Genomic DNA, 24,650 nt, shown 5'->3' with positions numbered 1-24,650 from the left:
TTTCCCCTCCTGGTTTGGATGTGGGGAGGGGGCTTGGTGGGCAGCAGGGACAGGGTGGGAGGGGAGAAGAACAAAAAGTGTTTGGGCTTTGGTCACTTTTTTTTTTTTTCCCAAAGTGCAAACCAGCTTGATTGTTGAAGGTGACATTTTCAAACTCTTGCCTAGCTGGGGTCATGTTGCAGGTGGGGTGTGTGGAGGTTTTGTACAGGTAGCAGTAGACCAGATGGCAAAGGAAGGGCTGTGCTCTTGTCCTCCTCCCTGAGCTTCTGCTCTGGTCACCTCCTGCTAGGAATGCCCCTTGCAGTTTGGTCTGTGGATCCTCTCTGGGTACGATCAGGTGCTCTTATGCTCTTTTTTGGGGTTTTTTTGTTAACACAGAAGTGCCAGAAAAATTCTGGTCATGGGATCCATAAATTAGGATTGAAGCTGGCCTTATTTTCTTTCAGCTTAATTCTCTGCTAAGTGACTCTGACTGGGTGATGCCTTTTGGAATGTAGTGCCCATGCAGAATCTGCCTCATGTAGCCAAGGGATTTCTCACTGACTACAGAGTATGAATTTGTAAATACCTTTTGAGTTTGTTTGTTTTTTCTTTATATGATGTTTGCTGTTCTGACTTTTTCATAGGTGACAGATTCATCTTGAACTACCATGTTTCCCATGTTCTGGGTTTTTGTAACTATGCCCAAATAAAAACAGAAAAGAAAACAAAAAAGGGATCTGTTTGCCAGATAACTGGAAACTTTCTATTTTAAAGTAGTACCTGTTTGCTCTGTCTCTTTTGTTCCCACTGTCATTGATAAACAGCTGCCTCCTTTGCTCTGCACTGCTACATGAGACTGGCCTTGCCAGGACCTGAGCAGGAACTGTGACTGATGTCTTCCTTTGGACACCCAGAATGAGTAGCTGCAGTACATTGTTGTTGCAGCTGCCTGCTTCCATTACTGACTACTTAACTCCTACAGCGTGCCTGGTTTGTGATCCCCTCCATGTGCTCATCTTTCTCAAGTACCACACAGCATTTGGATCTTCCACTGTGGTACAAGGTAGAAACCAAGCATTGGGTATGACCTGTATGAAACAGCTGAAGAGGCAACTACCTTTGTGCTGTCCCTCAGAGAAATCTGAGCAGAATGGGCATTGCCAAAGTGCTTTAAAAACATTTCCATGTTGAGGATGCCTCAGAAGGGGGAATTGTGATGTTTGTTCTTCACAGAAATGTCCTTGTCTGCTACAAGGATCAGCGAAAAGGGGACTTAGTGGAACTGGAGTTTCACACAGTGCTGCCAGTCTGCTGTGGGGTTGAAGGACAGAAAAGGCTCATGGCCAGAGGCCAGCTGGGTGCTTTAACAGGCTCTGTATGTTCTAGTTGAGTGATAGCAGCTGGAGGTCTTGAGGCTCATCAGAAACATCTCCAACTCTTGGTGATTCTGTTCCTCTCAGGGAGTGGCTCTTTGGCTCATTGAAGAGGAATTACAACTTTTGCTTGGTGCAGAAGAAGCCAAGGTGCAGGACAGAACACACTGTGCTGTGAGAGTTTGAGGCCTGTGGTCCACAGACAACCACTGGTCACAAGGCTCCTGTGAGCTGTCTATGTGTGAAGTGAGCAGATAACCAGGCAGGAGGTGACATGGTGCTGCTGTAGCAAACACCTCTGTGTTCATAACAGGAAGAAGGTTATTCCATTACTTCAGGCAGCTGTTTTGGCATGTGGCACACTGCCTGAAGTTACCAGATGCAGTTACTGCAAATCAACGAGTGGCAACCTCATCCCTGAGGGGTTTAAGACCAGGCTGGATGAGGCTTTGAGAAACCTGGTCTAGGGGGAAGTGTCCCTGCCCGTGGCAGGTGGTTGGAACTGGATGATTCTTTTGGTCCTTTCCAACCCAAACCATTCTGTGAGGTTGTGTAACTCTTCATTACTTGCAGTTGAAGTAGAGCTTATGGCAGTGATTCTCCTCACCCCACCCAAAACCTGAGCTTGTGCCAGGCTGGTATGAAAGGTGAACAAGGAACCAGTTGTGTTTGCAGCACTGTGGGGCCGTGGAAACCTTCACTGGGGAAGTGGAGAGAGTTGACTCAAGACCCTGCTTCAGAAGACAGCAGTTCACCAGGGCTCTGCCCTGTGCTGGTAAGCACCAGTGCAGTGCATCCAACTGGTAAATGCTTCTAATGCCTGTAACTGTGCCAGAAGCAGACATAACTTACAACATAGATACACGTCCTCCACTTTGGCTACCATCCTTCAGCTCCTGACTGATAGTGATGCTGGTTAGGACTCCTGCTGAGGTCAGGTAAGCCTTGTTCAATGCTTATGACCATTGTCTCCTTGCTGTGCCTGCAAGGTGAGAGGAACCTCATCTTCACGAGCCCCATGAAAAATCAGCAGAGCTGCTGCTGCATGGTGTTATGTGAGGGGGGACCCTCTGGCTCTACAACTCCCTGAAAGGAGGTTGGAGTGTGTGGGGGGCTTGGTCTCTTCTGCCAGGGAAAAAGCAGCAGGACAAAAGGAAAGGGCTTCAATTGGTGCCAGAGGAGATTTAGGGTGTAGAGCAGGAAATAAGTCTTCCCAGAGAGGGTCGTCAAAGCCTGGCCCAGGCTGCCGGGGGTGACATGTTGCTGCTCTAGCCCAGGGCAGTGGTGGAGTCCCCATCCCTGGAGAGGTTTCAAAGCCCTGGAGATGTGGAGCCGAGGGCCATGGTTTAGTGGCGACCTGGCAGTGCTGGGTAGATGGTTGGACTTGATGGTCTTAAAGGGCTCTTCCAACCCTGACGATTCAGAGATGTTACGCCGTGTGCCGGCGAGCGGGTAGGCGAGATGCTTTCCTCGCTTTCCGTTCATGATGCAGACAAGAACCGCTCATAGTGCGCACAGGGATTGCTCACGGTCCCCGAAATCGCTTCTCTGCGGCTTCCCCAGGCTCGGCTCCCGGGGGCGGGAGGTTTGCGCTTCCCTGCCTGGGCCCGGGCTGTGCCCACGCCGCTGCTCCGCCCCCGGGGCGGAGGTAGGCACAGCCCATAGAGAGGGCATCGGCTCCGCATCTCCCCCACTCCGCCAACGGACAGTGCGGGGCTGGTCGGCCGCGGCTGCGCGGGGTAGGTACGGGGCGAGAGGCTGCGGCGCATCACCCCCCGGCCGGCCCCTACCGTGGAGCTGCGCGGGGAACGGAGGCAGCCCGGTGCCCCCCGCTTCATCGGGGTGCAGGTGGAGCGGGGCTTCGGAGCTTGGCGAGGCGAAACGGTGGCTGCCGGGGGGGGTGCAGGACAGACCCTCGGTGGGGCGGGGAGGGGGCGGGGATGGGATGAGGGTTAGGGAGGAGGTGAAGGTTTGGGGTGGAAATCTGTACCGCTACCCTGCGAACGGCGACGGCGGGAGGGTTTCCAAGCGTTCCCGGGCTGCCCCCGGCTGAGCCAGGCCGGCGGAGCGGCCGCACCGCAGTGCGCTAAGCGGGGCGGGCTGCGGCGGCCCCGGGCGCTGGACCCGAGAGGGGTCGGGAAGCGGGGAGCCGGGACAGCCCCACACATCCCACCGCCACCACGGGGGAAACCCCGGAGCCTCGGCTGGATGGCAGCGGCCAAGGCAGGGGGTGCAGGAACTGCCTGGGGTGTGCTGCGGCTACCTTAAAAACAGCTTGGGGGGGAAGCCAGGCGGCATCTGCCAGGTGGTTGCTGGCTACAGGGTGCCTCGGCAAAGCAAGTGGTGCAGCCCTGGCACACCCCCAGTTTCCCCAGGAATGGGGCTTTTAGTCTAGTTACCCTTTTCTTGCCTTTTTCTGCTGGGGGTTATGATGAAAGTAGCAGCTTAGGTCTTGGCCATGCCTCTCTCCCAGGTGGGACCGCAGAGAAATCCTGTTTCATCCACCAATTGCTGGGTCTCGTCACTGGGGCTGGGCAGATGCTTAAATTAAATCAATAATGTGGAAGAACCCACTTTTAGGGAAGATTTTCTGCCGTTTCTTTCCAAGCCATGTTGTGAATTGCTGTCTGTATATTTTTTACTTTTGTAAGCTAAAATTGTGCTATTGTCTCCTCTCTGTCATTTAGGAGTACAGAAAACATACCCAGTTTCACAGAAACCAGACTGGTTGAGTTCCTGCTGTCCACAGCCTTTGTGTTGTCTGTGATGGCTTTTATCGATTCACCTCCTGTTTATTCTGCTCGTGACTTTGCAAAAAGGCAAACCTGGGTTACTCTGCTGACACCGTGGGGTGACTGGGGGAGAGGGAGAGGCTCCCAGGGAGATTCTTGCTGCTGTCCAGAATGGCTTTTGCTTTAGCTGCCAGAATAATGGCAGTCCTTGCACAACCACATCACTGTGGGTTGCGGTTCTCTGGTCTTGGAATGCTTCTCACAAAGTTGTTTACCCCAGAAAATCATCTTGCCCTGCATGTGGCTTCAATGGACTCAGTTTTCCCACTGAGGTCATACAGACAGGAAAAGAAAAAAAGAAAAGAATAGGATTTTTGTTTTCCAGTAGAAAAATTAACCAGACTTGAAGCTGAGAAGGATTTCAGTATGATTTATCATGAAGCTGTCTTTTCAAGTCAGTACTCAGTCTTCTGGGAGGAAAAATCTCCATCCCAACATAATTATGGCCTGCCAGGCTGCATACAGAAATGGTTCAAGCTATTGAGTCCCACTTGGCTTTTGAAGCCAAACATGAACTCCTGCCCTCCTGGCACAAGTATGGTTCTTTTCCCTCTGTCTCACCCCTCTACCTAGTCTGAACAGCCCACTCTGCCAGAGCAGAAATGCTTTAGCAGTTGATATTGTTTGTAGCTCAGGCTGTGTGCAGAAGCCTATCTGATAGCTCCTGCTTTGGAGCTGTCTGTATTGGAGCCACCCTGACCTTCCTGGCTCACTTCTGCCCATGGATTATAGTTGTGGTGCAGGACTGAAGCCCTTGCTGAGGTCACTTGATAGGTTATTGTAAGTGTCAGTCCATCAATAAGAGCCAGAAACCTTGTGAGGGGAGAGGCAAAAGCCCCTTTAGTGCAGACAGATCCCTTGCAGCCCCCTGAGAGAGAAGGAAGGAGCAGGGCTGGCTGCGGGGGTAATGGGGAAGGGCAGTGAAAGGAGCAGCATTCAGGTCCTGTATGGCCTCTCTTTGTTAGCTGCATTTATAGATGTAAAAAATAGGAAGACCTGTTGAATAGTGTAATCAGAGAGGAGAAAGGAGACTCATCTGCAGCCTGTGGGCTCTCTGCTCTAGGAATAAAACCCCTCTTCTCCAAGAAAAACCCTCTCAGAAGCAGCAAAGTTCCTTTGCCCTTTTGCTGCTGATGTCTCCAGTTCCATACTGAATCACATCTTGGAACTCTTGATTCCTCACATGGATTCTGCTGGTTTCATGCTCCTTTTGAGTACAATAAACAGATTAACAGCTCTTTGTGCCTTCAAATTAGGGAAGAAGCATGAGCAAGATGAACTGCATCCTGTTAACAGCCTGCCTGGCTCTGGTTGCTTTCTGTAGTTCTGGTGAGTATTAAGCAGGTGCTCTTCTGACCTGCTGTTGGGTCAGGGGCTGCGGAAATCACAGGAAACATGTGGAGGGGGAAATATAACAAGAGAAGTCTGGATTATTCAACAGCAGTTTGGGGCTGACAGGAGCCAAGGAAGCAAGGCTTAGTGTGTGCTGCTTAGTGTCTGTCTTTGGTCGGGAGGGAGCTCTGGGGGCAGCTGTTGTGTTCTGCTGCCTGAAGACTCTGTTCCTGCTGTGTAAACTGGAAACGAGGTGCACAGCACAAGGGAGAGCTGGGATGAAGTAGCAAAGGGATGGACTCAGATTCTGCTGATGGAGTTTCTTGCCTGCCCTTTGCAGAAGGCAGGCTTTAAGAGCAGGTTAAAGGAGCCATGGCTGCATACGTTGCTCTGCAGGCACGCACAGGGAAGTGCTTTTAAAAGTGGCAGAGGTACCTGCTTCAAAATCCTCCTGTCAGGACTGCCACCCTCAGTTTGCACACTGACAGGAGCTTGTTCCTTTTAGCTTCTGGAGCCTAGAGTTTAACAGCCAGGCTACATCTGGTGGCAGTTAGATGCAGATAGTGAGTCTTCTTTTGTTCCTTGTGAATGCTGTCACTGCCTCAATGCTTCATTACTCAGTGAGGACAAACCTTTGTCTTCCTAGGTTCTGCCCTAAGGTGTTACCACTGCGAGAACAGCCCTGCCTTGTGCAAGACCAACAGCACTTGCTTACCCACTGAAGATACCTGCTTGCAGATGAAATTTGGTATGTGTGCAGTCCTGCAGACCTGAAATAGACAGGGCTGGATCAGTTTGCATTGCCTGGCCTTAGCCTGCTTTTCTTAACTTCACTCGAAAGAATACTGTTGAAGGTCATGATTATAGCTAAGCAATAATCATGATTTAGGGCTGATTTGTGTTGGTGCAAGCACATACATAGAGAAAAAAAAAGCCCTCAACAAAACTCCCATCACCCAAGAGAGCTGGAAAAAAAACCAGGAGCCAGCATTGATTTTTAAAATGCAAATCCTTTGCCCTGACTTTGTTACACTTTAAAAAGAGCTAAAAGCTGTGACATAAACCTGCAGAGAACAAGTCAGGCAGTTATGAATTGACACCATTGAAAAAAATTCTCTTCTCCTGCATCTCAGGAAGGTGGCCAGGGGTGTTCAGGGGACAGAGCTCCTGGTTGAGCTGTTAAATAAGTAGCAGTTTTGCTGCCAGTGATGGGAATTTCACTGGAAAACCAAAAGAACTGAGTCACCTCAAACAATCTCCTGCTTTTCTAGCTGGTTCCCTCTGCTCTAGAAAGACCCTTGGGCTGGCTCTGGGCAGTGGGAACCAGGATGGGGTGGGATTGCTTTGTTCCCCAGGATGGTCCTCACTAAATCATGAAGGAAGCTTACAGTACTGTTGGGCTTAGGATTCTGCTCTGTGCTGCTTGCAACCTAAGGAATTTTCTTTTGCTCTTTCCTTGGAGCTCAAATCTTTATGAACACAAACTGTAGGCTTCCTAGCATGCAGCCTACAGTGGTTGTCCATTGTCAGTCAGGAGCTGAGTACCTGAGGTGTTAAGCTAGGAAAGATGGAAAACAAAGTGTTTGATCCCTGTGTCCAGGGGAATGAGCAAGCAAAGGACTCCTGCCCTTCAGTCTCTGTTTGCATGTTGCCTCTGGGGCTGAGGCCAGTCAGATTTGATGGGACTTGTCTTCAGCCCAAGCACTACCTTGAGCTGCTGGACTTGCTCTGAACTTTGTGAAGTGAAAACAGCTGTGCTGCAGGACAATGTAAGAGCAGTGCAGGCTGACAATGTGCTGCCCCTCTCTGTCAAGAGCCCCAGGGCAGGTATCACTCCAGCTCCACTCTGCATCTCCCAGTGGGTCATTTAGACTGAACTGGCAGCACTGGTCAGTTTGAGCTGAAAATCTGTCTTGAGCCATAACTAAAAAGAGCAAGAGAGGGCTGTGGAGGCAGGACCATGGCTCAATATTGGATTTGGAAACTTGTAACTACTTGAAAAGAAACTAAAAAAGCAAATGTGGCAGTCTGGGAAGTGCTTCTCTCCATACCAAAAAGGAATTCCTTTCAAAAGGCTCTTAAACTGTTTTGTTTTGGTTTGTTGTAGGTAAATTGAGAACTTCCTCCTGCTGGAAGACATCCCAGTGCCGCATGAATGATATTGCTGAGTTCTTTCAGTTGGATAATTTTGACTTCTTTTGCTGCCAGCACGACTTGTGCAACAAAGGTGCAATGACTGGGGCTGACAAAGCAGCCTTCAGTGTTGCCTCTGTGGTGACCATGTTGTGGCTGCTTCTGTAGTGATCCTGGTTTGTGTGCCCTGCTTCCCAGCTGACATCACCCCCAAACCATTCACTCCACTCTGAGCTGCCCTACTCACACTGTCCATTCCTAAGCATGGGCAGAAACATTGCCTTTCATTTTGAATTCTGCTTCCTAAGGTTCCCTCTGGTCAGTCCTTGTCTCCATGGGTGGGAAGGGTAATTATTCTTGCTTGGGATTTCTGTCACTTTGGGTGGGTTTTTGACTGCTCCTTTGTCAGACTCCAGAGGGTGGATTTGAGAAGTGTAGGATCATAACTGTAAAACTTGCTGCAGTCCTTCATGATGAGTGTGGATGCATTTAGTTCCAAGTGATGTAGACTTTTTGTTCCCATCACTGTGACAGCTCTTTTCCTTGTTACAAGCCAGGGATGTGCCCTTGCCAGCACTGTTATTTTTGGGAGAAGGCAGCTACACCGCTTAACCCCAAACTGAAATGTTGCTTTAAGTGAGAAACTCTTCTCCTGTTGGTTTTGTCTGTCTGTGAGCATGCAGACAACACGTGCTGGCTCTCCTTTTCCCCTTTGTCCATGGCTAGGACTTTCAGGAAGCATGTGCTTTGCACTGAGCATTTAGTGGCACACTGGGAATTGTTTATGAGATGCTGAGGAATTGCACTGGCACATCCAGGTTATTTTTCCTCATGGGTAGCTGTTGGGTTTTGTTGGAAACTGTGACATGTAAACTTAACCCCTCAAGCTTTCACCCAAGAGTATTAAGCCAAACCTTTCAGATCTTTATATTTTGACTTTTATGCAGCTCTGTAAATGCCAATACAAAATCTCTGTGTATTTATACAGCATGGATACAAAACTGCTCAGTCTGTATGCACAAGAGCTCTGGAGCTGAACTGTTCTGTACACTGCTCTGCTTTATTGGTGGGGACAGACCTTTGATACTTCTCCAATTCTTAGGGACCCTCTCAGTCAGGGACAATGTCAAATTCTCCTTTTCACTTCTGGAGCTCTTGGCATGTCCCTGCCAGAGCCATGGTCCATTGCCAATGGTGTATTCTCCTCACCCACTCATAGCAGGGGTGGTACTCCATGCAATGTATCTTTTGGTTAAGCTTAGCTTAGCTATGAAAGCATCCTGGGAGCATTCTGATCTCTCGAAATAGGGAAGTCATCCTGTCTTTGATTAATAAAAATCTCAAAAAAGGAAACGTGGAGAGTGTGGTTCTTTACCACTGGGTGTAACTCCAGTGGCTGCTATGTGAGATGCCCTCACACTTCCCCCCAGAGACCCTCAACAAGCTGCAAGCAGTCTTCTCCTACACATTCTCTGGAGGTGGGTGCTGTGTGTAGTCAGTCAGTTCTGGCAGACTGCTACCCCAGAGATCCAAATATGCCATGATTTGGGGAGTGAAAAGGGTTGTCCCTGTGCAACTGTGGGAGCACGGCTTGCAACCTGCTCTCTGTAGCTGCTCTCAGAGCAATCCTGTCTGCAGTATTCTACCATCTCATGTTTTTATTTTGTGTGCAGACTAAATTTCTTTTGTGGGACAAAGGAGTTCTTTTTCCCTATGGGCCCATGAAGAAGGAGCTAGAAACTGTAAGTTGCAGTAGCAGCAAGTGGTGCGTGCAGAAAACTAGGCTGAACAGCTCCAGGGCTCTCAGCCTTTCCTTCTCTGCATCTCCTCCAGTCTCTTCAGCACTGGACTTTCTCCAGCACTTCCCTGTCTCTCTTGAACTGGGGAGCCCAGAACTGGATCCAGTATTGCAGCTATGGCGGAGCAGATGGGGAGGAAAAACCTCCTTTGACCTGCTGGCCACACTCCTCTTCATGCACCCCAGGAACCTGTTGGCATTCTTGCCCATGAGGGCTGCCTCATGGGCAGCTTTTTGGTCCCCAGCATTGCCAGGTCCTTCTCCACAGAGCTGCTTTCCAGCAGGTCACCCCTCAGCTGTCCTGCTGCAGGAGGTTGTTCCTCCCCAGGGGCAGGCCCCTCCATTTGCCCTGGTTGAACCTCAGGAGGTTCCCATTCATGCAGAAGTTATTTTGGTCCTTTCCCATAGGAATGGTTCATCAGGCTGGGAAAGCACCACCAGCTCATTCAGCTTTTCCTCAGCCACTTCATTCTATTTCACTGTGTAATTCATAGAATCATAGAATCATAGAATTCCCTTTAGCTCAGATTTTTATTCGGTGGTTTTTTTCCCCTGGGATATAATTTTTTCATTTTGCTCGCCAGGGACCCATTTTGATCAGTCTGCAGGCTCTCCACATGAAAGCACCAGCAGAGTTTTTCCGGCAGCAGCACAGCATCTTCATCACCCCCGAGGGCAGGACTGGGACTCGCTGCCACCCCAGGGCAGGTGGCCGGGGGGGAGACCCCCCGCGGTCCTCCGCTCCGCCGGGGGGCGCTAGCACCGCAGCAGACGCCTCCTGCTGGGGCGTGGCGGATGCTGCGGGGGCCGCGCTGAGGGGAGGCGGCGGCCGTGAGCGGCTGCTCTTGGCGAGGGGCGGCCGCCCCCCACCGCCGGCCCGCGGGTGAGTAGTGCCGCTGGGCTCGGCTTCGCTCGGCTTTTTCCCCTTCCCACCGTCATCACCTTCGGCTGGGCCTCAGCGAAGGGCTCCGGGCCTCGCGGGGCCCGCCCCCGCCTTGTCGGGGGTGAGGTGTGTGGGGGTGCAGCCGGAGCCTCTTGGGCTGCTGCCAGAGCAGGCTCAGCCCAGGGCGGTGAGGTGAGGTGGGGTAGGGTGGGATGGGGTAGGGAGGGAAGGGGAGGCTGTGGCCTGGGGTGGGGAGGTGTGCGTGCTTGCCTTATGGCTGTCCGTGTCTGAAGCGGTGCCCTGCGACGTGGGGTTTACTATAGGTGAGGCATTCAGCACCCCTGTCAAAAATGGGGGGAAAGGTGAGGGCAGAGCCTGTGGAGCCGCTGCAGGCCTCGGCTGCTGGCAGCACTGCAGGGCAGGAGCGCCAGGCAGGAGGAACCGCAGCCGGCTGCTCCTCTGCAGCACACCGGCACCTGCTCCTCACCAGCGGCTCTGCGTCGGCTTTGGCTTCTCACTGGTGCAAAATGGCCTTGCCCTCGAGTGTGATTTTGAAGAGAAAAATCAAGAAATAGTGTTTCTAAGCGGCATGAGCGGCAGTTATATAAATGTAACCGTTGTAGTAACTTTATAGAGTGCTTGTGGTTCGGTTAGCTCTGCTTCAGAGCTGCGTTTTTGCCCAAGAGCTTTTAAGTCGTAGATGGCACAGGCCATTTGAGAACGAGTTTAGCTTATTCAGCAGAAGAGCCAACAGCTTGGTAACTGGCAAACAAGGATGACAGCGAAAATGTGCAGAAAGAAGGAAAGATTTATTTTGAAGTGCCTTTCTCTCAGTGTGCATGCTTGAAGGACAACATTGTCATAGGAAATGTATTTAAAATAATAAAACACCTGATTTTTTTACACACTGCTGCTGTTGTCTGCTTTTCTGCTGTAGTCTTGTGGAAGAGAGCAAAAGCACTGCTGTTACCTTACTTGGTAGTAAGAGGAGTGGAGTTCGGCCTGAGTATTTCCTTCAATCATCTGTATTTCTGCAGGGCCTGCCTCGATAGCTTCATCATGAAAGCTCAAGTGAGGACTCTGAAGTTTTTTTGCCTCAGAAGGCTTTTGGAACAGGTGTGGGGAAAGTTAAGCAAATAGGAGTAGTTCTGTGGGAGTCAGTGAATTCTTTCTGTGCCTGGGTAGTCATCCCAATAGGTATCTGTAACTGCAGTGAAATATTTTGCTGTGTAGGTTGCTCACCTTCGAGCTGTGAGGTTTCTGTGACTTGTTCAGTGTGAGCTGCTGCTGCTGAAGTCTGTCCTGTCTGCTGGTGTGTGCTCCTGAGTGCCCCTTATGCTGGGCCCTCTGAGGAGTGGCTCAGGGAGAGTAGGTAGGCCGGAAACTGCAGATGAATAATATGTGGTTAGGGTTTTGGGTGGGTTGGTTGTGGTTTGGTTGTTTGTTTTGTTTTTTTTTTTTTTTTTTTTTTTTAAGCTGGATTTGGTTGTGGTTTAGAGAGTGAAGATAAAGACTAGAGATAAGGAAGACATTTTTTACCCTGAGGGTGGTGAGACCAGGGTTGCCCAGAGAGCTGAGAGATGCTCCCTCCCTTGAACCATTCCAGGTTAGGTTGTTTGGGGCTCTGAGCAACCTGCTTTAGTTGCAGCTGTCCCTGCTGACTGCAGAGGGGTTGGGCTAGGTGACCTTTAAAGGTTCCTTCCAGCCCAAACCAGTCTGTGATTCAAAGCTGCTGATGGGACTTCTCCTTTTGATAACAACCTGTTGTGACGAGAGCCAAAACCTCAGCTGTAATTTGAGTATCAGAAGAAACTTGTTTCATAACATTAAGTGGCCCTCTGTTGTTACCTCGTGGAATTTGTGAAAGATTTGAGTGTCCTTCCTGTTCTTCAGTGGAGTGGAAATGAGTGCACAGTGGACAGCCAGAAAAGGTTATCACCACAGCAGAATGTGCAAGGTGAAGAGCGGGGTGGGGTATGGGCAGTCATGAAAGCAAGGGTGTTTGAATTTACAGGGGAAGGATGAATTAACCTGGCACTGGGAAAACTTGAGAGGGTAGCTGCAGGTAATTTGGACTCCCTGCTTATGCTTCATGTTTGATAGTACTGTGTCCAGGCCACTGCAGGAAGGAGAGGAGTGAGAGAAAACTTAATTGAACTGTGTTTAGATGTACTGACAGGAGAAAGAATTGAGTTGAGTGGTCTGACATTCAGACTGCAGCTTCACCAACTTCAGTGCCTTTACCTTGCTGTCTGTGTCCCAGAGGAAAAGCAAAAGCATTGTGGTTTCATTTTGTGCTGAGCCAGGGAAGTCTGTCCAGTTTCGTTTACCATCTGGATTTGGGAAACTTGTCAATACTTAGTATCCTTAATGTAAATAAAAACTGATCAGAAAGTAGCAGTGAAGGTGTTCAGGCATGCTGGCACGTGAAGTGAGCAAAAGGGATTGCCTCAGTCCGAGCTGGGAATGAGCTAAAAATATCAATCAATTAAATACAAGTGCAGCACCATGCTCCATCCAGTGAGTCATTTTGTCCTCATCTGCCTGGGTAACCCTTTCATGTGTCTGGAAATGAGCCTCCTGCTGGGGGCAGGTCTGGTGTTGGAGCTCTGAGCAGTTACGAGGACAGGTTTGTGCTTACAAGTTCTGTAATTCCTACCCCAACCCCAGGGCTCCTTTGGTGACTTTAATGTTAGAAAAGATTCTTAGCAGGGTGCAGTTTGGCCCTGTAGATGACACAGGCCATCGACGACAATCTGGTGCCTGGCTTTACCTTCAAAATGGTGACAGCTTTACCAGCAGCCTCTGCTGTCATTCTGGGTAGCTTTTTTTTGAGAGCAGCTGTGTGCTGATGTTTGTTATAAACTGCTTTCCAGGCTCAGGCCTGCTCTGTGTGTGCAGATTTCAGCAGGCTCATACAGATTACAAAGCACAGATCGTTTTCCTCTGGATCTTGCTAGTTGAGAGGGAAAATGTCTGAACAGGAACAGTTTCTCACTTCATGCTGCTGTGTGGAATGTCATCCCCAGGCCCAGCAAGATCTGTCAGTCTGCTCCTGAGCGTTTATCTCCATGACACAATCTGGAGTTCACTGCATAGGCTATTTATAGATTTTGCCCATTTTTTTCTCAATTCAGTAAAGTTCTTAACCGTGGAGCTACCTTATGCATATTTGAACTTCAGGATTTTGGTTTTAAAACCTTGTTGTGGCCTCTCCTTGGGTTATTATGAGTCTACAGCTTTCTATGATCAGAAAGTGTGATTTGAAACTTGTGGTACTCTGTTGTGAACAGAAGCAGCGAGGAGCAGTTGCTGTTCCTGGGGCTACAGGTGCAGGTATTTTATGTGCTGAGCAGTGACCTCCTGGGTTGCAAAACTCCTGTTTTTCATATGGGCACCAGTCACACAGCAGTTAAACCAGTTGGATGTTCTTTAGTGTTTTCAGTGTTTATGTGTGTCTCTGATATAATCCCTGTTACATTGTGGTAACAGGCAGTGTTTAAGGGCAGGTTAAATATTAGCAGGCTATATGTGGTTTGTATTTTCTATTTATGTGTGGGAGAAGCAGCTCTGCTGAAAAATGCTTCATGGCATTTACTCTTTAAAGATTTCTTTGGGTTATTTTGGTAGTATTGATGCTTTGCTGACTGGCAGCTGTTAGAAAAGGTATCTTAGGAGTATTTTATACCTCATTATTTCTTGACAGCTAGCAACGTGGTGGAGATCAGAGATGCTGTCAGAATTGAAACAAATAAGTTAATTTCAAGCATTTTACAGTGAAATACATAGAGAAGTATGAACTAATTACAGTTATCTGAGAGTCTGTGGTACTTACTGTGGTATTTATTTCATTTCTGTTTTCGTAGCCATCTTGAAATTATGTGGAAATGGGGTAGTGGAGAAGATTCTCCTTCCAAAACAGTAGTAAGTATTGAATTACTATTAAAACATTATTTTCTTAAGGACTTCTGATGTAGAGAATCTTCAGTTGATGATCTACTAATGGTATGTATTTACCATGACTCAGTTTTAGGACCTCTCAAAGGCAGCTTGGGCTCCTGCTTGGTGTTTAATCTCTTGTGTGTAACACAGCTGCTCTGCTCCTCTTCACTGTGCTTATCTTGCTTGAGGAGAACAGCTGTGGGACTTACATAAGCTTTATCCCAAGTGTATTTTTTGTGTGGAGTATGTTCAATACCGGTGTTTTGCTGCCACGAGGCTCAGTAACACTACTGCTTGTTGTTAGGATGCAAATCCAGTGAATGAGAAAATTGACTTTTACATGCCTAGATGGTTTTACTTTATTTTAAACTAGTATTTCTGACCCAGTTTTAAACCAGTATTTCTGGCCCAGTGTCTAAGATTTATAATTTAGTGTTTGTCAAAGTTGCTAAGAAGGGTCTGGTGTCACTACAAAGTATGCAAGGGTTAGTATTGCACTCCTTTGCTGAATGTGTTTTCAAAGAGCCAGAGAAGGCCCAGCTGAAGCCTTTGTGCAGAAGCACGTTGTCTGCACTGTGTTTGCTCCAAGTGTGCTTTGTGTCTGCAGGCTGCAGGCTCCCAAGATGCAAGCAGCATGTCGGTGACAGATTTGACTGAACAGCTGGCGAGCACTGAACAGCTGGTGACACAGCTGAAGGAGCTTGTCAGGGAGAAGGATGCTGAGCTTCAAAAGAAAGATCTTCAGTTAAAGGTACCCTGCCTGTCTTGTGGGCAAACCCCCTTCAGGCCTGGTGGTCGTGAGCTGGTTTTGTAGATAGAGGCTGATAGTCAGCTACAGCGCTTGAGGAGCACAGGAAGTGTTGCTCACAGATAGCTCTTGTGGTTCCTGGACACTTCTGCTTCTTGTCAGGGTGTCTGCTGTCCTAAAATTGTACAGAGGCCACACATTCCTTGTGTGAGCAGATGCACTTGACACTTGGGACAGGCTTGGCTTGCTGAGCAGTGGGGCTGGGCATGGTTATTTTAGGCTGAATGTGGGGAAAACTACCAATGTCAAATCATTACTGAAGGTTTAGTGAGATGCCAGCCTATCTCATGGAGTTTCTGTAGATAAGTCTGCATTTCTCCTTCCACTAGAAATGGTGGGGGTTTTTTGTTCTGTAATGATCTTATTGTTAATACCCTCTGCTTTTGACTGGCATTAGGAAGGAAGGAACAAAAAAAATTTTTATCTGTGGGCACAAAGAATCAAGTGTTAAAATACTGAATTTTCTAAAACTCACTGTAAATTAAGTCATCTCTTTAAAAAAGTAGAGTATGTTTTTGAAGGATTCTGAAGGTCTCTGTCTTTTCACACCAAAAAAAAAAAATCATAGAATGGGTTGGAAGGGACCTTAAAGGTCATCTAAAAAATTTAACTCTTGTTAAAAAATCAAGCCCTGAAATTGTTTTGCTATTCAAAAATAGGAAATGTTTAAGACCCTAATGCTGTGGGTTCCACACATTAATAACATTAATGTGAACAGTTTAAATAAGGAAGGGAAGGTTGTTTTAGAGATGCAGACCTGTTCCATGTGATGTGCTACAAAGGGCTAGAAAGATGCTAAAGGGCCTGGAGCATCTCTGTGAGGACAAAAGGCTGAGAACCCTGGGGCTGTTGAGCCTGGAGAAGAGTAGCTCCAGAGGGGATTTGATCAATGCTCAGCAAGAGCTAAAGGGAGGGGGGCAAGAGAATGAGGCCAGACTCTTGTGCCCAGTGAGGGGACAAGGGGCAGCAGCAACAAGCTGGAATCCAGGAGGCTCCACCTGAACAGGAGGAGAAAGTTGTTTGGTTTAAGGGTGCTGAAGGCCTGGAGCAGGCTGCCCAGAGAGGTTGTGGAGTCTCCCTCTCTGAAGAGATTCCAAACTCCCCTGGCCATTGTGATCCCGGGCAAGCTGCTGTGGGCCCCCTGCTTTAGCGGGGGGTTGGACTGGATGATCTCCAGAGGTCTCTTCCAACCCCAGTATGCTGGGATTCTGTCACACTGTAATATCTCTTCAGAGGAAAGATTTTTTTTTTTTGTAATCACTTCAGATTTGTCTTTTTGTTTTTCTGATGGAAGAATTGAAGGATGCAGTTGTTCATGTCACTAAATTATTGCTTTGTGATGTTTGTAGGAGGAGAAGGAATCTGTTGATGCCAAACTCTTCAAGTTGAAGCTACAGAACAAAGCCAAGGTTGCATCATTAACCTCACAATTAGAAGAGCTTAAGAAACAGTTACCTGACTCAGGAGGATTAGAGGCAAAAGCAGAACCAAAGAAGGTAAGGTGTTCATTGTAAAGCAGACATCCTTGCTGTAAGGCTGTGTGCTGGACTCAGCTGTGGAACCAGGGTAGACTGTGTTGATGCTGTCAGTCCATCTCTCTGTTTCATTCTCTTTTTATCTTTCTATAGCCATTTAGAAAATGGTACATTCCTTCCAAAGTGATTCAGGAAAAATATTCTTACTGCTCTTCATCTTATTAGCAGATCAAAGTTTGAATGCATTTGAATGAGGAAGAGTAGTTTTTGAGAAGAAATGAGAACAAAACCTAGCTTGTTACTTTAATGGTAAAAATAGAGACATATCCTTGATGGCAAAATACAACTTGTATGGGAATGCCTTCTGCCAGTGTTCTGTTGCTGGCAGAGATTCTCAGATCTGGTTGTAGTAGGGCAGACTTGCGCTTCCTCAAAATAGTATATTTTGGCCTCCTACTTTAGCTGTAACTTTAATACTTCTAGGGCATTTTTTAAGGTGTGCTGAAAGGGAACAGAGGCAGATCAGCTTGTTGAAATGCTTAAAGACATGCAATAGCTAATTATTTATGCTTCTGATCTATTTTGCTATTAAAACATAGCAGCTGCACTTGGCAGAAAATATCTAAAACCCAGTAGTCACACATCCTGAAATTGTGATTGGAAACACTGTGCTTAGAAACAGTCTTATTTGAACTTTTCTTCCTCTGGTAGTCCTGTTCTCCCCTGAGTTCTATGGACTACACTTGCCAGAGTGAGTTACACTGCCAGAGGAAATGAGTGCCCTTACTGCACATTTTAATGTACTTTGCAGCACCAAGTACCATTAATAATTTAAATATTTTACAAGCTTGGTACAATTCTGTGCCTGCTTTCTCTGGCTTCCACATTCAACATGTGATATATAAGAGCACCAAAAGACAAGCCATGAGTCAAAGTCCACTTCTCACCAGTGTTAGCCAAACAGGCAGAGGTGCAGAAGTCAGGAATTTCCTCTTTACAGAATGCTCAATTCTCTGGGTTTTTTGTTTTGTTGTTTTTTTTTTTTTTTTTTTTCAGGCATCTAAGGATGGTGACCAGGAAAATGCTGCAGCAAATCGTGGGAAAATCCTAGTACTAAGGAGGAGAATTGAAGAGCTGGAAGGCCAAATCGCACACAAAAATGAAGAGTTACAAAAAAAGGTGGTGTTCTGCCTCCTGCTGAGGCTGTGGTTTGTCACCTTTGCAGTGCAGGATTGTGTGCAAATATAGTGAAATGCATAAATACGTTGAAATAAATAACAGTTCCATTATTAAACAGATAGTTGGAAGTTCTCTGGTGACTAGGCAGAGTAGTTTGCCCAGGCAAACACCACGAGAACTCTGCCATTGTGCTCTCAGTGAGCACTGAATCCTCAAGCAGCTGTTGTAGTTGTTTGAGAATGAAGGGAATGCACAAACAGGAGTCTGTGGTTTAATGCTCTCTTTAAATCTTGTGTTTCTGGAGAAAAATTATTTTGGTTTGCTTCAGTTTCTTTGTTGCAAAAATAAGTTTTAATAGGAAGAAATGTGGGCAAGGGATGATTTGATGTTGTGGGTTGTAGCTGTTCTGTGATGTGTGGAGCTGCCTGTGGACAGTGGCAGGAATGTGAATGCTGCAGAATTTCAGAAGGAAAGGCTCAAGAATTAAAGATTACACTTAAAATTGAGCCAGGTCATGAATCTGGTTGTTTTTCACCACCCTAAACCAGGCAACAGGGAAGCAAAGCCAGCTGTAGAAGAACAGATTACAAGCACTACTCTCTCTTCATTTCCAGAACATGGAGCTGGAGGCCCAGCGCTGTCGTGGGGCTGAAATGGATGCCATGCTGGCAGAGAAAGAGAAGATGTTAGCTGAGAGAGATGCTTACATCATTGATTTACAGATGGCCTGTGGCTCAGGTGCTGCTCCCAGTGAAGTACTCCTGCCTAATGAAGAGCTGAAGGTACATTAGCAGCTCAGATAGAAAATCTGCATAGAGGTTTCAAGGAATCAACGAGTTCTGATGAGTTATATGGTGGATCCTTCTCTGAAGCACAAATCCTCTGCAGTTATTTATGTGAATAAAAATTCTTTACTGATTATTTTCATTGAATGGCAATGGTTTGAAACTAGAGCAGAGTAGATTTAGATTGGAAATTAGGAAGAAGTCCTTTACTGTGAGAGTGGTGAGACACTGGAACCGGTTGCCCAGAGAAGTTGTGGGTGCCTCGTCCCTGGAAGTGTTTAAGACCAGGCTGGATGAGGCCTTGAGCAGCCTGGTCTAGTGGGAGGTATTCCTGTCCATGGCATGGGATTGGAGCTGGATGATCTTTAAGGTTCATCCAATTCAAGCCATTCTATGGTGATTCTGTGATTTGTATTGGTGGAATATTTATTTACTTCTTTTGACAGTGCCTTCTATGTGTATTAGTATTGACCTCAAAATCTGCTGCCGAATTTAATTCATATTAAAATCAAACCTTAATTTTGAGTTTAATGTTGCCTTACTTGAGAGAAGGGCTAGGAGGTGACTTCATGATGGTTTTTCTGGGACCATTCTTCTCACTGTCTTTTGGTTTACATTCTAAAGAATCAGCTGGCTGTTAAAGAGTCATCACTGCAAAGCATGGAGGTTCTGGTTCAGAACCTTACCAAGAAGGTTGGAGACAGCGAAGAAAAGTGTAGTTTGTTCCAGGAACAGATTGAGATTCTTAAAAACATGCAGAACAAAGAGAGGGAATGTTTCCAGGAGAGAGAAGCTACCTACCTGAAAAATGTAAGTAAACACACTGGGAAAGTATTTCCATTCTCTGAGGGTGAGAAGTGCTCTCTTGGCTGTAGTGTTTCCATCTCAATAGTTAAGGTTGTCTTTTACTATGCCTCTATGGACTGGTTTCATGTTTACTATTAATGTGATTTTAGGTAAGTGTGCTTCAAGATATTATCCAGAAAAAGGGAGAGGAGCTGGAAGCACAGAGAGAAAAGCATGAGCAGGAGCTCTTTAAGTTAGCTGCTAAATCTGATGCAAGTGCTGACCTAGAACAGGTAGGCTGCTCTGGAGACTCAGTAGCTTGCTTTGACTTAGATGTGGCAATTTGGAATCATGTCATTCCTAACCTCCATATTTAAAATACCTGGTTGTGAAATTAAGGATATGTCTGTCTTTCTCTTCTGAAAATGTGAACTCTTTGATTGAGTCTCCTTCTTTGGAGATATTCTTACCCCACATAGAGATGATCCTGGGTGTCCTGCTCTGGATGAACCTGCTTTAGCAGGGGGATTTGACTAGATGGTCTTCATAAATCCCTTCCAACCCCCACCATGCTGGGATTCTGGGATTGATTGCTTGATTTTTATTTTATTGTCTTTTTTTTGCTAGCTACTAAAGGCCTTGAAACAGAAACTCCACGAAAAGGAAGAAGTCATGCTGGGCAGGACACAGGTGATAAATGTCTTGCAAAAGGAACTGGATGCCAAGGACCAGCAGTTGCGGGTAAGAAGTAGCCTGTGTACACACTGAAGCTCATCAGGTCAGTTATAAGTTCCCTTGTGCACAAAAGATACTTTGCATAAAATCTTTGGGCAGTCTTTTGGGAGACATGGACACGTACAGCCAGAGCTGTACAAATACTGATTCCAGTTAGGAAATTAACTCAAAGGAGAGGTAAAGCCTGTAAAATATGTGACTGTCAATTCTCACCCCCAGTTTGATTCATTTGGGAATCTTACCGTGTAGGGAAGACTTTTTGCTGTTGAAAGATTTTAGCTTCTCTAGGTAGCCTCAACTCTGAGGCTTTATTTTGCTAACTGCTGCCTTTCCTTCTGCTGTATTTCTTCTGATTGTAAAAGAAATAGCTTATCAAGGTTCTTTGTGTTGCAGCACCTAGAATGAACTCTCATTATAGCCTTTGAGTGCTGCTGCTTCAGTTCTGAGGTGCAGAGAAAGGACATTGCAGTCTCTCAGGGACTCTTTGCTGAAACAGACATCAGAGCCTGTCTGGTGTGCCAGGTCCAGCATTTTAGCTGTACTATTCCCAACAAATGTTAGCTTACCAGGGAAGCTGCCAGAATCAAAATCTTACTAGAAATAGTTTCAGCTATGTACTGGGGTAGATGTCCTGCTGGGGTAGTTCAGATCCATGGTAGTTCAAGCCTTGCCCTTCCCATTTGTTAGGCCTTCTGCCTAACAGGTGGTTTTATTCTATTGGGTTATCTGCATCTCCCTGCAGTGATGATTGCAAGAACTGATGGTCCCTAGTGCTAGGGCATTGAGGGGACAGGCATACATACCAAGAGGATAGGGGGAAGGGTTGACTATGACAGGTGAAGCACTTAAGCTGATTCCCTTGCAGTTTAAGAATTAAAATAGCAGGAACCCTTGCTTTATTTACATAAGTTTTAACCACAGTTTGGAAACATTCCCTCTACTGTTGTGCACAGCTGTTCTACTTGGACAGTTTATATTCCTAGAGCTATGTATCATGAAAGTAGTTATTTGTACAGCAGGTCTAATGTGAGCAGACTGCTCTGCTGCTGTAGTGATCTGTAACCTGCCTCTATTAACTAATGCAAAGGCACTAGCAGTTGAATAAGCACTAACATAAAACTGGTTAGCAACAAAATACTGTGAAAAAGGACTAGATCTGTTTGGATGTGGGGGAAAACACCTGCTGGCACTGTGGTGAGTTTTCTTAGGGTTCACAGTTAAAGAGCCCTCTTCTCTTTGTGGTTTTTTTTTTTTTTTATTTTAACATTCCTTAGAAACAAACACTCTTTTTCATTCCATTTTCACCTCTAGGGGAGGTTGTACGTAGCTTGCACTCAGAGTGGTGCTCCTCAGCTCTGATCTTCCAAGACAGAAGCTTTTGTAGTACAGCCTGGTTCCCAACAGTAGCCTGATTTCTGATTATGTTTTAGGTAGGAATACAGATAGGGTATTTGACAATAATACTAAAAATACTTTGCATTAAAATATAAAGGTGGTTTTTTTTGTTTTACAGGACAGCAATGAAAACCTGAAGCGTCTTCTATCTGAAAAAGAAAACCTCCAGTCTAAACTGGATGCTGAGAAATATGTAATGAGAGCCCAGTTAAGAGACATGATGGAGAAACACGAGCTTGAAATGGCAAAAGTTAAGGAGAAATATAATGCTGAACTGCATGAAATTAAAGAGAAACATGAAACCGAGCTGCAAGAGAAAGATCAGGCCCTGTTCCAGCTCAAGAAACAGGTGGCAGAATTGAGGGATGGCAACCAGAGTAACTCCAAAGAAGTCAGTCTGGAGGCTGGAACCAAAGAGAAGATTGAAGGTTTAGAAGGTATTCTGCTTAAACAGTTGTTACATATAAAAGGGTTTCTTTGCCCCAGCATCTCTGCCAATTTCATACCTGTTGCAAGTAGAACTGCACTTAATTTGCTGGAGGAGTTAGTGCCAGGCTAATTAAAAAGTATCTGTGATCAAGTAGTGTAACAGTGAGGCTTCTAGGATTACCAAGATGGTCACACCAACTGCAGGTTCCTCATCCCGTTTCTTATTGTTAGGTCTTTCTGTAAATGCAGTTGTCCAGTGTAAGTGTGTAACTTCCAGCTGCCCAGAGAATTAAACACACGTCTTGTGTTAGTGATCTTTCTACAGTTTTAAATCATTGGTTTTGTCTTGTTCCTTAGCCCAAGTGAAATTGAAAACAGAAGAGGCCAGCAAATCTGAAGCAAAGTTTTTGAAAATGAAGGCTTGGTCTAAATCAAGAATCAAACAGCTGGAGGATGAACTGAAACATGTATGTGTGACACTATGTTTTCATATTCCTCTGCTGTGCTTGGAGTCCTAGCTGAAAAAAGGGAAATAATGGGGTACACAGAGTATTAAAATAATTTCCTGCAAGTATCTTCATGTTCTGTATTATACATATTCTGTATTTTATATATATATAAAAAAATACATATTCTGTATTATACATATTCTGTATAAAAATTGAATGGACAGAAAATGTGGATGCAGGGTGAAGTTTTGTGAACCAGTGCTACAAACTGGTGTTCCCAGTGTTCAGGAGTAAGTTTGGTGAAGATTAGGTGGTTTACTGCACTTGCAAATTCTAGAAACACAGCTATTGTCAGCCAGAAAAGAAAACTGCTGTGCCTTTGTCATGTTTCTGGTGTTTTGGTGTGTTTGAAGGACTCAAACCTGTTTGGTTTTTACGCTTTTAGTTTTCGTCAAAGAATAACAATGTGTCTGCCTTAAACACTCGTGTCTCAGAATTAGAAATGGAAAATGAAGAACTACAGTCAAAACTGCAATCCTTACATGGAATCAGAACCCAAAATGGTAAAAAGAGCTTTTTCTTTTGCAGATGATTCAGAGAGACAATGAGCAGTGAACTTTCTCTGGCATTTTCAAAGTGCATCTTGTTTTCTAAACAGATCCCAAAGCGACTCAAATTCTGTATGCTATTGTTCAGTTACAGCTCAGCTTTTCCTTCCCAAATCCACCTGTACGTAATTCCTCTTTCATTTAGACTTGGGCAGAAGAGGTGGAAACTTTTGCAGGAAGCAGAAGAGGCACTTCTTAAGAGGGAAAAGGAGACCAATCATAGCTGGAAAATTTACCCAAGTCTATACAATTAACTTGAGAGCAGTGAGGGGCAAGGGAAGTAACTATTGTCATAACTGCTGTCATCTCCTTTGAAAGGATTTGAGAGACAATGTTTGCCTAAAACCACAGACAGTTTAAAGCAGAGCTCTGAGAGGTTTTTCTGTTTCTCCTTGTGTTATGTTCCAAGCCATTCTTTCTGTAAATGGCAAATGGTGGAATTTTCAGTTCTTCAATCTAAATTGCTGGCGAATTAAAGCACTCATCAGTGTTTAATAATCAAAAAGTCAGTTTCCTGGGGAGATGGATGACACAGCCCAACAACTCATATTGTCTGAATTTTCATTCTGAAGCTTTCTTTTAAATTTTTATTGAACTTCCTATTGGCTTTGTGTTCTAATGACCCAAATTTATTATGTTTTTGTAGAGGAATTGCTGACTAAGCTGGAACTCTATGAAGAGCAGCAGAGGAAGTTGCAAGCCGATCTTGACCAAGTTACAAAGAGGGCAGCGTCACAGGTTAACTTTACAGTGCATCTTGCAGGAGTTACTGATTAACTCAAACTATGCTAATTAGACTTTGATGGGTGTGTTAGCTGGCTTTTGGAGAGGAAAGTTAATTTAGTGGTAGGTGGAACTGTCAGTGCCAGTAGCTGTTCAGCTGGATAGTAAGCTGACAGGTTTTGAGTTAGAATCATGGAATCACAGAATGGTTTGGGTTGGAAGGGACCTTGAAGACCATCTAGTTTCAACTGCCCTTCCACTAGGCCAGGTTGCTCAAGGTCCCATCCAATCTGGCTTTGAGGACTAATCAATTACTTACAAAGATTGATTTCTACTTTGCCACATACCATAAATTATATTTTCCCAAGCAGGTTGCTATTTGTATAGTTACATTTCACATGGGTCATCCAAGTGTGGCAGTTATTTTGTCTACAATGCAGAAAGCTTTTGGAGGGAAATGGCTGCTGTAGGCTTGACGAATGTACAAGTCCAGAAAACAGAGGGAGAGGGGTCAGAAAGCACCACTGAAGGGCTTCAGATGGATTAGCAGTGTGCATTAATCATAGTAACTTTGTGCAGTCCTAGCAGCATATTTTTGCGATGAAGAATTGAAATTTTTGATGATTTTTTTTGTATAAAATTTTAAAACAGTCTTTATTTTGATGGGGAGGCAGAAACCTTTTTATTCTTTTTGCAGAAAAAAGTTTATAGAGATTTGTTATCCCCCATAAAGACATCTGGATATTGCTTCACTTTGAAACACTGCTGAGATGAAAATGTGCAACAAAGATATTTTGATTTTAAATGTCATTTTTTGTCTAGAAATATTGCAGATCAGAAGCTCAACTGGCAGCAGTATTTTTGATACTTGATGAAGTGCTGAGGCTTCTTACATAACCCACAACAGCAACTGGCACTTCCACAGGTCTTTATTTATGCAGAGTGGTGAATTATAAGGGGCTGTTGACTCTGGGAATGTTTGCCAACTGAAAATGTTACCTACATTTCTAGTGGGGGCTGGTAAAAACGTTTTCACACAGAGT

The 24,650-nt window shown here is 45.8% G+C and overlaps 2 protein-coding genes across 2 annotated transcripts in view; both read left to right on the top strand.

Moving 5' to 3' along the window:
- Positions 1-3,075: 3,075 nt before the first annotated feature.
- Positions 3,076-8,925, top strand: CD59 (CD59 molecule (CD59 blood group)). The gene is made up of 4 exons (XM_054390537.1): positions 3,076-3,094; positions 5,404-5,476; positions 6,126-6,227; positions 7,587-8,925. The coding sequence occupies exons 2-4, from the start codon at positions 5,413-5,415 to the stop codon at positions 7,778-7,780; spliced, it is 360 nt and encodes a 119-aa protein (XP_054246512.1). The 5' UTR covers positions 3,076-3,094; positions 5,404-5,412; the 3' UTR covers positions 7,781-8,925.
- A 1,350-nt stretch (positions 8,926-10,275) lies between these two features.
- LOC128973917 (golgin subfamily B member 1-like) overlaps positions 10,276-24,650 on the top strand; it is a 41,034-nt gene continuing 26,659 nt past the window's right edge. Inside the window, exons 1-13 of the mRNA XM_054390414.1 lie at positions 10,276-10,293; positions 14,160-14,217; positions 14,843-14,986; positions 16,393-16,539; positions 17,575-17,697; positions 18,312-18,479; positions 19,107-19,292; positions 19,439-19,561; positions 19,896-20,009; positions 21,517-21,835; positions 22,185-22,294; positions 22,722-22,839; positions 23,531-23,622. Coding sequence (XP_054246389.1) covers positions 14,173-14,217; positions 14,843-14,986; positions 16,393-16,539; positions 17,575-17,697; positions 18,312-18,479; positions 19,107-19,292; positions 19,439-19,561; positions 19,896-20,009; positions 21,517-21,835; positions 22,185-22,294; positions 22,722-22,839; positions 23,531-23,622 — 1,689 coding nt within the window. The 5' untranslated portion in view covers positions 10,276-10,293; positions 14,160-14,172. The remainder of the gene's footprint in view (positions 10,294-14,159; positions 14,218-14,842; positions 14,987-16,392; positions 16,540-17,574; positions 17,698-18,311; positions 18,480-19,106; positions 19,293-19,438; positions 19,562-19,895; positions 20,010-21,516; positions 21,836-22,184; positions 22,295-22,721; positions 22,840-23,530; positions 23,623-24,650) is intronic.

The sequence above is a fragment of the Indicator indicator genome, chromosome 21 (genome assembly GCF_027791375.1).
Source record: "Indicator indicator isolate 239-I01 chromosome 21, UM_Iind_1.1, whole genome shotgun sequence".
Classification (NCBI taxonomy): Eukaryota; Metazoa; Chordata; class Aves; order Piciformes; family Indicatoridae; genus Indicator; species Indicator indicator.
Note: the sequence above shows the minus strand (reverse complement) of the source record. Positions and strands in the feature narration are given on the sequence as shown.